Source organism: Apteryx mantelli, chromosome 2 (assembly GCF_036417845.1).
Source record: "Apteryx mantelli isolate bAptMan1 chromosome 2, bAptMan1.hap1, whole genome shotgun sequence".
Lineage (NCBI taxonomy): Eukaryota > Metazoa > Chordata > Aves > Apterygiformes > Apterygidae > Apteryx > Apteryx mantelli.
The window spans coordinates 144,793,167-144,810,293 of NC_089979.1; the positions used below are offsets into that span (position 1 = coordinate 144,793,167).

Consider the following 17,127-nt stretch of genomic DNA (forward strand, 5'->3'; position numbering starts at 1 on the left):
TCAGCTAAATTAAGTCAAAGTTCCTAAACAGTGCAAAAATATGTAAGAAAAATATAATTTCATACAAGTAAAGAAAATCAGGACCAAATACACGTTCTTATTCACTAAAATAAAAGTTTCACTGATTTAGCAGGCGTAGCCTGAAGGTATGTGAGTTGAGTTTGGCTATTTTGTTAGAGAAGAATAAAATCTGATAAATCAGTAGTAGTAAGTAATTTTGAATGTTCTTTTGAATCCCACAGGAAAGGCAAATGCCAAGTTTTAGAAGTAAATTTTCATTTTGACGAGTCAATGTTTTTAAAATTCTGAGGTATAAGAATATTAATTTTGTTTCTCAAAAATTCAGGCATATCCCACAGATACTTGTTGTAAGACTCTTATATAAAAATAGAAGATAGTATTTGCACAAAAAGATACTAAGATTTTAAGACAGACTCTGGGAAATTCATATACAATAACTGAAACTCCAGTGCAGAAACATAAAGAACATGAGTGTTGTGATGCTTCACTGTTGTATCAAGATACTGGAAGTTTCACAGTGAAAATGGATTTTTATTGTTGCAGACTTCTCAGTATGTTTTTGTTTTAAAATATATCCTGTCATTTCCAAATCATTCTAAAAGCAAAAGTTAGTTGCTTGTACCTGCAAGTCTTTCTAAACTTGTACAACTCTGTTTTGAATTTTCCTTTATGATTCATATGAAAATAAAGAGATGTCAAAGGTCTAAAAAAATCTATGTGATGCTTTGAAAAAAAGCCCCTGTTAGCATAATACATTTTGGTTACAAGATGCATAATTAGACCAAAATCAAAATTTTCTTACATATTCAAATCATGGAATGGTGTAAAACCACACAAAAATAAATATACTGTACATGTGCAATACATCATTACAAATTATTTTGTTGTTTCAAAACCTGATTATTTCCTGAATTATTAACTCTTTCAGTCCATATTCTGAACTCACTAACCAAAAAGTGTGGTTTTATTAAAAGAAACACTTCCTAGAAAATGTGGTATTAATAAATAGCACTTTGGCACACATGCTCCAAGTCAAAGAAAGATCTGGAAAGCATGGTTATAATAAAGTATTTTTGTGATAAAACTGTGCAAAAGAGCATTAAAATTTTTGACTTCATTATCATCTGCCCTCTATAATTTAAAATAAAAATATTTTTGTAATGATCTAAAGTAGTAGGTTGGTAGTTATAAATTTCTCATAGCTTGATTGAGAGCTTGTACTATATGCCAAGCAAGTCCACAGTGACTTTACTCATACATTAAACTTAAATTTTCAGGAATTTATCTAAGACCAAAAAAAAAAAAAAAAAAAACAACAACCATCTACAACAGTGGTAACAAATACTAGTCAATCATCACATCACAGTTATCCTTTCTGGGGAGAGATGTGGAACAGAACCACTTGCTTCTTCCATAATATGGCTTTTCTCCCATCCTCTTCTAATTCTCCTCAGTTTCCTGCTTACACATGGCAAAAGTAAAACGATCTTACCTAGAATTACAATGGAAGGCAGAACAAGGGCAAGAACAAAATTTGGTGGTGTATAAAATCTGTAGTATTCTTCTTCAAAGGCTCTTTTCCACCCGTAAATCAGTACATGGAAAGTACTTATGAGCAGAGCAACATATCCAAGTGTAGACTTTGAGAAAAAGGAAAATGGGGGAAAAAAGGAGATAGTAACACTTGATGCTTAATCAGACAACTCTAACCCACTATTTTAATATTTCTACTAGACTTCATGTTAAAGTCTCTTACCTATACATTACTTTAAATTAGCAATATGTGGTCTTAAGGTCAAATGCCCTGAAAATTAAGGACTGAACAATACCCCGATTTACAATAGACCTCTGATAGCATCCATAGGCCTTAGTCAAAACTGAAACAAAGACACTGTTTGTCCAAATTCTAAGTAATGGAAGTCAACTACAGGACACATCGTAAATAAGCAACAACTTCTGTCAAGTTACTGGAACAACAGTAACAACAGTTGTAAGTGCAAATTAAGTTCCCTGTTTTTTAACCATGGGGGTAGATTGTTTTGCAAGAATTTGTGCTGATTATGGAGCAATGCAACTCTGCAGGAAGAGATGTGGGTCTATCAGTCCAGATTTTTATTGCTCGGAAAGGTGTAGTTTGCTTTGTCCTCACAGCAGCCTACATTCACTTGTTTGAAGTTAGCATAAAAATTTCCTTACCTTTCTCCATCAGTTGCTGCCTACCGGTTAATGGGAATATCTGGGCTATAGGAGCTGTTTTGCCCAGAACCAAGATTTGGGCACAGCGGCACAAGGCAATGATGAAGTTTATCATATACAGGTAGGGCTGGATGAAACTTCAAGTAGAAGGTTCCCAAGGCACTTTGCAGATGACCTCTTTTCACACAATCTAGAGCATGTGAGAGCAGGTAGTGCTAACAGGAGGCATTCGCCTCTCCTGTGAATCTGCCCTTCTAAGTGCCCTGTAATAATATTGCTTTACAGACGTAAATTTATGTACATGAATTTGAATTCTGCCATTGATCAAATGAAGACAAACGCTTTTCCATCAAAACTGAAGTAATGTCTAACTTGGTTTAGGAAACATTTGTAGAAAACCATCAAAACACAGGGGATGAAAATTATGAAAGGTAACTGGCTGCCAAGATTTGCTTTAATTTCTGTAAAAATAGAGAGGCAAAGGCATACCCTCTTTCTGTCTTCATTAAGAAAAATACAGCCTAAGGAGCTATAATAATTAGTGCAAGAATTAATTCTTTCTGCTTCCAGATTAGCCAGTTTCCAGGGACTGGAGAATGTTTGAGCTAAAACCATTTGCAAGGATTTACATATATGTATGTCATGGTACAAAAAGGGAAAATACTTTTATTAATTTCTGCACATTGGTACCAGTTTTTTTAATTTGCCAATATTTATGCATTATTTTTGCCACTGGTTTCCAAGTCATGTTGATATGTTTTGGATATGCTGCAGCATTTAGTTAAAAACAATTTGCTTCCAAAAATATTCCGCAAGAAACTGAACAATCTAAGAAAATTATTTGTGGATATAAACAGGATATGCAATATTTGAATGTAAATTCTGGTAAGAAATTCGGAAGGCAAATGATACTATCAAACTTAATGTTCCAATATGTTATTTCAGATTTTTGCAGGTATGACTGTCCTGAAGTTATTGCTGTTATTATCATTGCCACCAGGGAAAAGGGCATGAGTGAATCATATCACTCATTTCTTTATCAGACTTACAGATGTGAACTTTAACAATCCTTGGAAAAAGAAACAGGAGGGAAATGCTACACAGACTCTTCCCAGCCTTTTCTAGAACTTTATTTACACTTTTTAAGCTTTGCCTGAAAACTAAAATTTTGATATGATATCTGTGTATGTCTTTGTATCTAATGGTCAAAATGGAACTTCAGAACTTTATATGAACAATTAGAAATAACAGTATGGTACAAGAAAAAAAAAGTGACGCACGTCTATTCAGTTCCACTTTTTAACTGTGGCAAGTTGCTGTATGCTTCTTTGAAGTGCTGGTACATCATGTGCTAGTATGTACCGCCCCATTTCAACCACTCATATCTTAAAATCTCACAACAGACACTCCTAGAGGAGATGCTGACCGTATTTTCTTCTAACAGGCTCTAAATTGCCTCTGTCACCTTATTTCTGTGCTTATGTCTGTGTAAAAACACTGCTTAGCCAGAAAGAGGATATTCTCCAAGCAACTTTGCATTTTGCACTCCAGTTTGTTTAGTTAGGCCAGATCTGCACCAGAAAGTTCCATTACGAGCATTTATCCCAGCTTACAGCTTCTGACAATGACTTTTCCAGAAGTACATGCAAAATTGGCTGCCTTTGCTAGTTAAGCAAAAACTCACTAAAAGAGGCTGTGTCAGTACAACGGTAGGGCACTGCAGACTGATAGCGTGTCGTCCACATCGCACATTAGTGCTCTGCCTTGTGGGGCATTTACAGTGCACAGCATATCTAAACTGCTCTTACGGATCTACTGAACCTTGAGGCTGGATTCATTTCTCTCTGTTCGGTTGTAGAATCTTCTATTGCTCACTGATGTTTTTAAGAAAGACTCAACAGTGCCTTGTTTTGATTTTTAGTCACTACCATGTCACTGGCAGCAGTGTGGAGGCTTAGCTGATTGACAGACTTTTGTGTTTGTTATAAAGACTTGGCACTTGATTTTTCTGTGTCTGCAGATGTTCAAAGACTATGGCAATAGCTGTGCAGCAGTGAAATGAGGAACTTGAAGAACTAACTGAGTTTGGATAGAAAGTCATCAGCTAGTACAGGAAAAGGCATTTTTGGGCAGCTGAACAGTAAAAATAAAACCATTTGGTAGCACTGGATTGTACTACAAATTTTGGCCAGCAGTAGGTGCAGGAAGCCACATTCCAAAGTTGTCCATCCCTACACATGCTAACATGAAAGATATTTTGATTATTGAGAGATAAAAGAAGTCTGTGCTGTGGAAACTATTAATTGCTAGAAAGATGTCAGTTTAATACTGGCACAGTGAAGGTGAGAGCAGCTATCATTCTGATATGCAAGGTTACTTTCTCCTGTACAAGTTTATGCCTGGCCAATGTGGAGGAAGAAATACAGAGACTGAAAACAATGGATTTCCTAAACTGTAGTGGCGCTTTAGGTGGGATATACATATTTCAATTCTATCATCCTTTCCTTGCTTCTTAAGAACTCAACAGAAAGGAATGGATATGGCTATGAAAGCTGGAAGATCCTTTACACTGATGTTACTGGGAGGAGACAAGAGGGGCACAGAATGCTCATGTCTTTAAGAGCAGAGGGCTTTTAAAAGCAGCAAGAAGGAATACTTTTCCTTGACTGGTAAATTCACATTGGTGAGTGAGCGTAGCAATATCAGCTGCAAGTCTTAGGAACCCTCTGCCTAGGCTCTAAAATGGCTGCTGGGAAGAGGGGAAGAACATCTTTGGTTGCTTTGTTTCCTAATCTTCCATAATACTGTGTTGCCTGGAAACTGAGTAATAGGTTAGCGCATTTCCTATGGACCTCCCAACTCTTGGATCTTCTCTCAGTCTTCCATGTTTTGTTTCTTTTCCTTCCTGATCAAAGTCAGTTTTTCCAGCCAGTGCGGGAGATTCCCAGCCAAGGCCACTGAGAAACTGGACAAACTGGCATTGTTTGAAGGAGGAGGAGGAAAAGAAAAAAAAAAGTGGCTGTAGTGGGTAAGGGAGAAAACTTCTTAAAATGTTACCAGAAGATGCATATATATAGATAGATAGACAAAGTGGGACAAATCTGCATCAGGAATTCTTACCTTCACAATGGCTGAGTAGTTCCAAAGCACGTATATACACAAAAGGCATTTTCCAAAGCCTACGTTTATGCAACGTAAGCTCCAGATTCTTCCAGTAACAGGATATTGCTAAACGTACAAACAGGCTGTAGCAATTCTGGCTGGAATCTTACTCAAATTTGCCAAATACCCAGGCCTCATGCTATCAGCTTCTTTACTGTGGGGGAAAAGTATTCTGCCCTAGTATGAGAAACAAGGCAGGGCAGCCCCTCCTAGATGTGTGAGGGCAAGGCTTTAATAATACTGGCTCCAAAGACATTACGATTGTGCTAACAGACAAAAGGAATATCTACAAAAAGATCAGTTTCCTACTATGCTAATGGCAGTGTCACCCCTGCCGATTTTTGCTAATAAACGTAAAGCTAAGCTTTCAAAGCCAGTCTGCTTTGGCCACTGTCACTGAATGGTGTGGTTTGGATTTGAACTCTTAGACTGGAAAACTAAAGCAGTAGTTTTTATGTTTACATTATATATTTACAGTTTAACTAATAGCAGTCAAAGACTGAAAGACCAGGTGCAGGACTGCTTACAAACATTTTCCATTTTCCATGTATTTTATGTGAACACTAAGGGACTGTTTTCAATAAATGTCTTTTTCTGTTTGTGATGAGTTGGTTTATTGTAGTAGAAATTCTGCCTGCTCTGACAAAATATGAATTCTCTTTTATTCCTTGCCCATGTCTGTCTTCATTCCTCATCCAACTCTATTTCTAAGAGAAAAAGAAGAGCACTGAAGTGGAGTTTAATAAAACCAATGAATTGATTTACCAGCCTTAGCTTCTTCCCTGCTTCTTTCCTCAGTGAGCTCCGGCTCTGGGTCATGTTAAGATGCCTGCAGAGCTTTGTGCGATGTTTCCACCCTCCAGGATCTCCTACTGAGCAAACTCTTCATCCCTGTCTGGTTCTGTGACTCCTCCCACTGGATGTTATGAGCATTTCTCTATGATTCATGAGGAAACAATCAGATATTTGTTTGGTGTAGCAGTCAGCTCTGTACTGCAGCAACTCCAAGTTCTCTGCTGATTCCTTCCTTTTGCCTCACTGTTCAACCTTCTTACATCTCCGTTTCTTCATATTCATACTCCCCTAGAATGAGTTGGGCCTGCACTGCTTCTCCTCTCAAAGTCTTTTTCCTTTGATCAAGGTGGCTGGAATTTTTGGAGCCATCTGTGTTGCCAAAACCCAGGCTAATTAAGATGGAGGCATCTCCAAAATGATTGGGAATGTCAAAGTCAATGGTGATTTCTAGATAACAACATTCACAACTAGGGTTCCTCTACAGGATACAGGTCCTACACTGCGGGATTCTTGTTAGAGGTCTGTTCAAACCAGAGTAGATAGTGGGGGGGGCTTCACTTAGGTCTTGTACTACTGGAACAAGTCTTGAAAGTAGTCTATACTGTTTATGTTCACAACTGTTTTGTTCAGCCTAAACTCAGACTTTGCCAGTAGGACTCAAGACTGAGTATGTTTTAGTGGTAAAACTCTTTAGAGTAGGCCAGATCCTTATTCTTCTCAAACTGTATTTACTAAAACAAGCAAGCAATATTACGTTGTTCTCATAGTGGGGAGTGTTGAGGTGAGAAACTGGCTGAGTCTGCTGTGATTATACTGACTTGTCATCTCAGAACTTATTTTGGCAAATCCTCTCAGATTCAGACTTCAGTCTGACTGAAGACTGACTGTTTTCCCTGGCTAAAAAAGCAATACTAAGATGACCGATTATTGTTCCACTCCTTGTCCCCCTCACTTAGGAGAAGACTGAGACAATTAAGTTCAATTCACTTCATCATATTACATTTCAGTAGGTAAAGAAAAATATCAAAAGCTAATATCATGATATTTTATCTGTTCTACTTGCACACTGGGGATAATGAGGCTTGCAGTGAAATGCAGACTCCTTTCACGTTAGCGAGGGAAACTGTAAAAATACCTCTCTAGTACATGATGCAGCTTCAACTGTGACATACCTCCAGAGAGAATAATTTGTTTCCAATTAAATACCTCAAAACATTGAGAGATGATTCCTTAAAGTTCCTAATTATTTACAATTGGAACTATGTTGATTTTAATTACAGTGAAAATAACTGCAGTAAATACGGCACAGTCAAAATCCAAGCAATTACATGATAATCTGTCTACAAGGGCATTTTTGACTAAATCACGCAAGGCCCATATCTGGAAATTTGAGTAAGGAAAAATAAGATATAAATGCACCGTTTGTGTATGGAATTCATGGCTGGATGAAGGTATCACTTCACCCATGAGTGAATCTGTACTTTTTCCATTTGCACTAAGATTTTAGCAGTAGTACTACACTATACTATATACATAGTACTATATACATAGTACTATATACAGTACTACAGCAGTAGTAGTATAGTCACCCCCACAGAGAGATCTGACTGGCAGGGACGTTGTAACAGTACAAAATGTCTATTTACTCCCTCTGAAGGCTCAAAACAGTGAGTGAGAATAACTAGTTCTGTCAGGGGAACACTGATCTGAAAAATTTTTCAGCAAAATGTTTTGGTAGGTATAACTGGAGCCTTCCACTAACAGAAACTCTAAGAGAAGGTAAAACATTATTTCAGAGACAGAACACCTCTGGCAGCTGTAGCCAAACTGGTGTTCTCTATCACTCCCTTTAAAATGCTGTAAATTACAAAACCCAGCTCAAGCCCTGAACAGCGAAGCAAATGCCTGTGTTGTGAAGGTAGGAATTAGTCAATAGTGACAAGACTAAAAACTAGGCAATTTCATTACAGTGGATATGTCCTAAAGCCCTTATTCAGATAAGACTGAATTAAGACTAGAGTACTGAACCCAAAATCCCTCCCACAAAAGCAAAACACACCCACGTATATACTTAGGGATTTTATCACAAGACTAAATCCTAATGACATTGCATATCAATGACTTCTACTTAAAAATAATGGCAATGTTTTTTGTAAGCAAATATTAAGGTACTTATTAAAGCCTTCACCTCCTACATTTCTCAGTAATTTATGCTGTTTAGGTCTGCCTGTAGTTGATATTTATCTGCAAAAGGAGGGCAGTAAGAAGAATGCCAGGGCTAGAAGACCACCTCTGCTTTTAATAAGCAAAGCTACATTGCCTTTGCTGAGTTAGTCCAAGTTCATCTAATTTGAATTTAACAAGGAATTCTAACAATGGAAAAGGAATAGATTCATGCTCATTTGGTCTTAGCTGTGTTGGTTCTTCTTTAAGACCAACAAGAGCAAAAAGCAGATAATTCCTGTTCTGTCACTCATGAAATGCTTAATATGCATTCAAGGATATATATCTGCTGAGTAAGGATGTTGTTTTTATTAACTTACCGGGGAGAGGGGAACCAACATGCTCTCATCATGTTGCAAAGTGCTTTTCATAATAATTACTAAAATGAATTCTTATTAGCAACAAAAAACCTCTTATTTAAAAAGTAACACACCTGAATAAAACTGAACTCCCTCCAGTTTAAGGCACTGTTTACTGAAGGGATTGAAGTTACTGCCAGCAAAGAAAGCAATCCAAGACTCATTATTCCAAAGGAGATATACATTTCAATTCGCCACACTTCTTCCTCATTCCAAGAATTTTCAACATTAGCATGAACCTGATGAAGAAGCAGAAAGGAAGTCCTTATTCTCCAGAATATTAAAAATATCAACAAGTTATTTGTCTGAGTAAAAGCTTACAGTTGTAGGACAAATATAAAATGGGGTCAAATATTCCAGAGATTTCCTCATGTCTTAGAGAAAAATAACTATTTCCCTACAGCTGGTATTAGCTCGTAAGATTAAAAATATGTTAAACAGAGACACTTAGATGAGTAGGTAGAAGAAAATGTAACATTATATACTAGTTATATCAATTATTTTATAAAAATATATAAATCTGCATGTTCCTATATACTGTAGAAAAGTAGCTGTGTTTTTCAGACCTCAGCAACTTATATTGTACATCATAAACTGGGTAAATCTGCAATTTGTTTTTAGTTTGTTACATTCAGAAATAACTTTTCATCATTTCCTGTTATTGCTTCAGGTCCCTATGCTGAGTCCAAGTTATTTTGTCTCTTTCATTGTTGACAACAGATATTTCTAAGATTGTTCTGCCTGAAGAGCTTTGTGAGAGAAGAAACAAACTCAGGTCCTTAACAATTAAGATGCTTGGATATTCAATTATTTTTCCATTTTCAGGTGGACTATGACTCTTGAAAGTGGCTCACTACAAATATTAGCAAGTCAGGTTTCTATAACATTATTAAAAACACAATCATTTCTTAATAAAAGTATCAGTAGGTCCTCTGCTAATACTAAGTGTGAACAACTACAGTTCCTTGCTGCCTGTCTTTTATAATTTTGCTCTCTCTGCCTTTAAGTTCAATTTTTCATGCTAATCATTCTTTTAGAATTTGTTCCATTATTAAGATTTGACTTCCTTAGTTTGCTTTTTTTCCCCCCTGTTCCATCTCTCTTTCCTGCAAATTTTTTATGCTGAGTGGCAATGCTCCTTTTCTGTCACTTTAAAAATGATAATAAGCTATCTCACTGACAGAGAAGAGCAGCAGACCCTTCTCCACAGAAGGATAGCTTTGCTGGAGATTGTTTCAGCATTATGCAAGACCAGCTGCTCCTGGGAACTATGAGTCAATGTCTGTTGCCTGTAATAGATGACATTCACAGAATTTCTAATGAATAAAATATTTTTACCACTGGTCCGAAAAGTTACAGAGTAACAGAATTTTTATTTCTTAAACATAGGTGTATCCGTGCACATTATCTACCCTTACCACTTTTTCACACTTGTTCTTCACACTTATGATACAATACAATAGTATGATATTATATGACATAATACGTTGATGATATACATATATCCCCCATATCTTAAGAATATATAAGAGGAAAACACCTCAGAAAGTCAGATATTTCCTCTCATGTTGCTCTTTTCCTATCCATCCTGCATTCTATTTCTGTATATTTCTATCAGGAATTTAAGTAGAGCACCTCCTTGATTTCTCTTACCAGACAAAGTTGACTGCAGCTTGCTCCACATGAGGCAAGCACAATGCACAGATGTTTCTTTTCCTCTTCCTTCTTACTAAGCACTAGCTATGCATAAGATAACCCTAAAGATTGTGTTCATGAGTCACATGAATACAACCAATGCATTTTTGGCTTTTGTTAACTAAACAAGTACAGATCGGCTTACCTGTTGATATGCCATATTGAGGAACAAGTATTGCTCTGACCTCCTCATAGGTAAGCAGAGGCTGTATGCCACATGCACTGTTGCAAAGAAAAAGCTGAGCAGTCCGAGCTGCTTTCGACATTGCAGCCAGCTCTCCAGCCAAGGTGGAAATCGCCTATACTTAGTACCGTAGTAAAGCTGATAAGCAGCTGCAATAAGTCCTGATAAATATACTAGAGAGAGTAGAGTGATAGCAACCACTGGTAAAGTCTTGTTCACAATCTCAATGGGGATCTTGTAAAAGTCACTCTGCTGATTTCTCACATGCGGATGGATTACATCTCTGACGAAGGAGTAGATGAAGAAAAATGTTGCTAGGCTAATGGCCATCACTACAGGTCCCTTCCACAGTGTGAACAGTCGCAAAGGTAAGTTTTCAATCTCCCTTGAAGATGACAATGCCCCCAAATCAATAGGAATAAAATTGAGCTGCCGGGCAAGCTCAATAACTTGATGGCGAGCTGGAACATTGTTACTGCATATATAGACCTGTTGGGGAAGTCAAGTGAATTGTTTGTAGTCAGAGAAATAGACTTAAAGATTAAAAAACCCAAAAAACTTCAGAGGACCAAACCACAGCACTACAGCTGAAACTATATATTGTTATCACAGATTATATCACCAAGATGAGAAATGGAAACAAAAAACGAACCCATGAAGTACAGGAGTCTCTCAAAAAGATAGGAATCTTGCCTGATGACCCTAAAACAGCTATAGCATCAACAGAACGCAAAGCAGAGAACTGTGTAATCTCTTTGTGTAATAATCTTAGTTTCATTTCACAATCCAGATTTCCACAAAAATGGAATCTGTTTAACAGAAGAGACAATAATGAAACAAAACCATCAGACAAATAAGAACTTCTTCTAAAGATTAGTTTATTACATAGTGAAAAAAATGTGCTGCTACAAAATACTTTCAACTCCCTTTAAAATCTGTATTGGGGTAGTTTGCCCTTCACTGGTTTCTGATCATCTTCATTACAGCATACATGATCAGCTTTCACGGAAGTCAGTTACTTATAGTGCAGTGCTATGCTGAAAGGGGTTAAAAATAGTGCAGTCGGGTTATTTTTATAATTATGCTAATTCCATATCAAACACGTTTCATTTAAAATCTGCCTGATGTGCCAGAAAACTCAATTTAGTCTCCAGGAGTCATGTTACATCTTCTCATGCACATTCTAAAGGTGTGAAGGACTGGGTTCCTGCATAGGCTTAAATCCTTTGTACCACTCCAGCAAAGCATGAAAAACATAAAGCTGCTTTTTCTATATGCAGGGTGGATTTTGAGGATATACTGGAAAGGCATTTGAACATGACGTTCTCGAGCAGTCCTGGATCGGATGAATTATCACTTAGAAACATATGCACTTCCTTCTGTTTCTTCATATTTATTACCTTGGGGCACTATAAAACCTAAATAGTGTCTTTCGTTCTCTTTGCTGTTACTTGCATTGAATGCAAGCATTTCTAAAAAATGCTTACCTCCCAAGACCTGGCATTAGGATCTCAGATTTCTGTGCATCTCTTTCAACAGTTTCAACCATGCCAATCAACTCCTAAACTAAAATATATTGGAAAGACTGCCTCCATCCTTGTTTAGAGCTTAGGAATAAAAATTAATGTTTCCTACAGAAGACATTAAAACCCTACTCATCTCCTCTAACTATAGTCATCTGAAGGTCAGATGTCTAGTCTAAGCTAGTGCTTCTACATTTCCTCTACAGTCTTTAAAGACAGGCATCACAGAGGACAATTTAGGCCACTTACTCTACATGTCTTACTATAGGTGAACTGGACTCTGAAATTTTTACTGACTACTAAAACTTAGACTAAAGACCCAACATTTTTGATAGATCAAGTCAGGCAAGGTGAATCCCACAAGTTCTGGCTGCTTACACCAGTCAGTCCCCGTCATTTTCATCTTATAAAGAAATCAAATGAATACAAATACAATATTTACCTGTCTGCTGGCATCCTTTGGTCCTAACTGCAACGACCAAGCTGAAACGACATTGAATCCTTTGACAATCAGGGAATCTGGGAAAAGTGATGCCAGGTACTCTGCATTGGAGTCTGGATACTGGTCTACTCTTGTATTGTTGCTGACATCAACCAGAATTTTACCAACAAGTAAATGCTTGAGGTCCCACAAAGAGGCATAATGTTCTCTGTGTATGGCTACAAAAATGATGTTTGTTTTTGCTACTGCATCTTCATGATGAGTGACATCAGCCACATGGGGAAAGAACTCGGCAGCAAGTTTAGGATTTCTGCTTCCCACAATCACGTGGTACCCACATCTGATGAGCCTAATGGTCAATGACTTGGCAAAGTCTCCACTTCCAATGATACCTATTGTGATCTTGCTAGCGTCCTTGATGCCATTGGCAACATTTGGTAAAAAAGTTTCATTGTGGTTCTTAGGACTTCCCATCATAGAGATTGATTCCATACTTCCAACGCACCAAACCTACAATGATTTCTTCTGGAAAAAAAAAGAGAAAGCAACAGGAGGAAAAATGCAGCACAATACCTTTTACAAGACATCAGAAATCATAAACACCTCTGGGAGCAAAATCAGTGGTCCTAATTCCTATGGTGTTCTATTTTCACCTTTATAAACTATGCACTAATCAATTTTGTCCTGCAATCTGTCACTAATACAAACAAAACCACAAAATACCTCATGCACTTCAGTGATACAGTTACATAAGTAAATAAGGATGGAGTGAAAAAATAAAGTAATATGCATATCTAGGGCAGTCAATATATTTTTCAAAGACACTTGAACTAAAATCAGCAAATCAATGAGGCATAGAGATACATGCATGCTGTTCCTGATGGAAAAAAAAAAAGTATACTGCAGAAGGATTTAGTGTCTCTGAAGAGTCTGTGGGGAGACAGCAAGGAAGTCAGTGATTAATAAACAAAGAGGAAGAGAAGGGGAGCACTGGAGGGCAAGAAGCTAGATTTTGTCTTCACATACAGTATGATCTGTTAAATAAGAGGTAGCTCTTTTGACGTCCTTTCTGAATGATACATTTATTATATGCAGGCACCAAACTCTGTCAGCGATAAATATCTGATTTAGATGAATTTAGGTGTGAAAAATCTTGATCTTAGCTGTACTGTACCTCAGTTATCCTGTCTATAAAATTGAGATGATGATTCTTTTACAGTTTTAGAAGAGGATTGTGATGAGAGCTATATTTAAAAATCTTGCACACATTGCACACGTATCATATGTGATTATTTTGGTTGTGTCTGTTGATTTGCCATGATGAATCTCACAGCTGTTTTCAGGACTACACTATCTGAACTTTCTGCAGCGAACATGACAAACCTTATGTGAAAGACAAAAGGGTGGAATCTGGAAATCCCAATAATTCTGTTCCCATTTTCTTTTCCATTAACAGGACATATATTGTTAAATAGGTGTATTAATGTAGTCCCTCTGAGCTCCTGTTGCAGAAAAAGCATATTGTTGCAAAAAAAAGGATATTGCAGAAAAAGCCAGGCATTGTATGAACGTAACTGCATTCTGGTGCTTACCTCACAAAGCTTACACTGTAAATATAAACCATAAATGTTGGAAACACTTCTAATTAAACAAACTTCCCAAGTGTTTTTCTAAGTAAGAGCAGAATCTACCCAGCTCTCTTCCCAGATAAGTTGCATAAAGAATTCCACACCACATATATGAAAGGGTAGTATATTAAACTGTGCTTAGGCAGAGAAGCAGTACTAATTTGTGTTTCACAGTACATACAAACATTTCTTTAATTCTTAGATCTTTGTATGACAGCATAAAATATATATTATATAATATATTTTCTAAGCAACTTATAAGTTGCATTAGAAAATATGTAAGTTGCTTAGAATAAGCTAAATAAGATGCATTGCTTGTGTATTCACGTTCAGGTACAGGAGCTAACAAAGTGAAGTTACGTTCATGAGGCAGAGGGAAAAAGTAGGAAAAGCTTTCTTGTAATATCAAGCATGGCACTCTGATTTGTTGACTAGAATTCTTAATAATTTCTCTACTTTCCTTTCCTTCCACTTCTTAATGTAATAATGAAAGTGGAATTGTGAATAAGTACACACTTATAGCTTCTCTGAATGATAATTTTTCCATCTTCTCCCATTCCCCAACTTCAGCTATGCCAGAATATAGGACCAGAAGATAACCTTGTGCTCCTGAAGCTATTGGTCAATAGAATAATGTGAATAAACACGTCTGGAAAAGGTAACTGCAGAAAATATTAGAGGATAGATATAACTGGTTTGTGACTGTCATACGGACAGTGAGTTCATGGTAGCTGGATTACACTACCAGCTTATGCAGGTTATTTCTGTGGTATCCTATTATTAAGATATGAAATGTGTATGTGACAAATGAAGGTCTGCAACAGAGGTGATATCAGGATTAGAAGCTTCAGAGACTGCCCTATAAGATGCTTTGACAATTACCGATCGAAACAAGCAGGAAAACCAAAAGAGGTTGACAGGTATCTTTAAGGCAATGCTCCCAAGCACAAAGCATCAAGAAGGCCACACTAAAACAGTATTGTGACATATACACTGAACACTTCCTAGACTATGTTCCTTAAATTCTTTTCTTGGGTGCCACTGTAGCTGATTTTGGAAGTCTGGAAGAGCATATCTACTTTTTAACTTTCCTAGCCAATATTCAAATTGTTTCTACTCAGCAAGGGTTTATAGACATAATCAAGCAAGCAGTTAGATGGATCTTTGTTTTTTTTTTTTTAAACAGCCTTTCTCATTACTCCAAAAGAATGATTGCTTATCTTACGCATCACTTAGTTGTTTTTATTGATTAGTTTCTCATCCATAGGGATCAACAAAGAAGTAATCTCCCTAAACACTGAGCACAGAAACGAAGTATTGGGACACTTGTTTTGGTTGCATGACTTTTGGTTTCTTTAATATCTCGTTTTTGGTCATGTCAGTGAACTTTATCGGGAGAGTGGCTGGCTGCCATATTTAATGGTCTCACGATACCATCTTGCACGGCAAATCCTAAATTCCTGTTCTGCAAGATGTCTGATAACTGAGTGGACACTGTCAACTAATATTTCTGCTGTTTTGTTGATATTAACAAAGATCTGACTGTAAGGGAGAAACTAACAGAAGAATGGGAAAGTGTTGGTTATAAAAAAAAATTTTTTTTAATATGTGGAAAATACCAAGTAGCCAGCACTGCTTCTAGCTCTTCCCTTCTGCACATGTGTGGAGGACCCTGCCTGGACAGCATCCTTGCTGTAGAGGAACTCTGCTGAGGTCCTGGTCTGGACGGGCTGGGAAGGCAGCTTGCCTGTTCATAGCAAAGTGAGATGCTAGGAGCTAATTGCTGACAGAAATACTCAGAAAGCAGGTCTGTGGGCTGAATGGCTTGGATGGTTTGGAAGGCTTTTTCCCCAGTCACGTCTGCTTCCTTGTAAGTTCAAGTACTCTTATACAGTTCTGAGAGGAAAACAGACCATATTGGCCAGGAAAGAAGGCACACAAAACCATCCATCTGACATACTCACCTGTCAGCCTGGGAAATGGGCTGCCCATATGGATCCTATGGCAAAGATGACAAGGAAAGTTTGCCAAGGCCTTTTCCTGGGATCACTAATGATGCTGCTAGATCTGACCCTGGACGTATCAGGATTTACTATAAATGCAAGGGTAAAGGTTCAGGGACATGGGTCACAAATATGCTAAACAGTATTTGCTGTTGAGGGAAAAGACCAGGCAGAGAAGACAAACCCTGGAGGCAAACACATGGGATAGTATTCTATGAAAAGCTAACGGCAGGAAGAGATAGTTTTCATGTAATAGTGAAAGGGAAGAGAGTTTTAGGACTCAAATTCACTAATGGAGAAAGGGAGGCTTTGAAGAGGAGCAGTGGCTAAGGCTCACAGATAATTAAGAGAAATACTGCTGTAGCTTTGGAGAGGAGAGGACACAAAACTGCAGGAAAGCTATACCAATGGCAAAGAGAAAAACAGCCAGGCAACCTTCTGAATATCTCAGCTAGACATAAAAACAAAACAAAACCAAAAGCAACAGAAAGGAAGTCTTCATATGAAACTAGTTATGACCTAATCAGTATGGTGACCTGGTGAAACAAACCATAGGATAAATATGCTGGTATAGAAATATGGAGCTCCAGAGGGGCAGAAAGGGAGAAAAGGAAGTGGCTCTGCACCATATAACAAGAATGTCTATATGACTTCTGAAATTAAGGAAGCAATGAGGAAAAGCAAATTGATGAGAAGGAGCAAAGAGAAAGCATCAGATCGTGGTTTGGGAGGTATTAACAGTAGATGACATGAAAAGGAGGAGCTGGATGAAGCCCTTCCTGAACAACCTACCAAGAGCTGATCCTGATATAATGATAACTAATGGTTAGTAGAGGACTTTACCCAGCCATCAGCTAGAAATACAGTATGTATGGTAAACAGTCTCCCACGGTTGA

General features: G+C 37.5%; 1 protein-coding gene across 1 annotated transcript; it reads right to left on the reverse strand.

Annotated features, from left to right (window-relative positions):
- Positions 1–1,376: 1,376 nt before the first annotated feature.
- On the reverse strand, positions 1,377–13,247 carry STEAP2 (STEAP2 metalloreductase). Its single transcript, XM_013941469.2, has 4 exons — positions 12,601–13,247; positions 10,597–11,124; positions 8,831–8,995; positions 1,377–1,661 (listed from the first exon to the last, which is right to left on the reverse strand). The coding sequence occupies exons 1-4, from the start codon at positions 13,090–13,092 to the stop codon at positions 1,377–1,379; spliced, it is 1,470 nt and encodes a 489-aa protein (XP_013796923.2). The 5' UTR covers positions 13,093–13,247.
- Between the last annotated feature and the right edge of the window lie 3,880 nt (positions 13,248–17,127).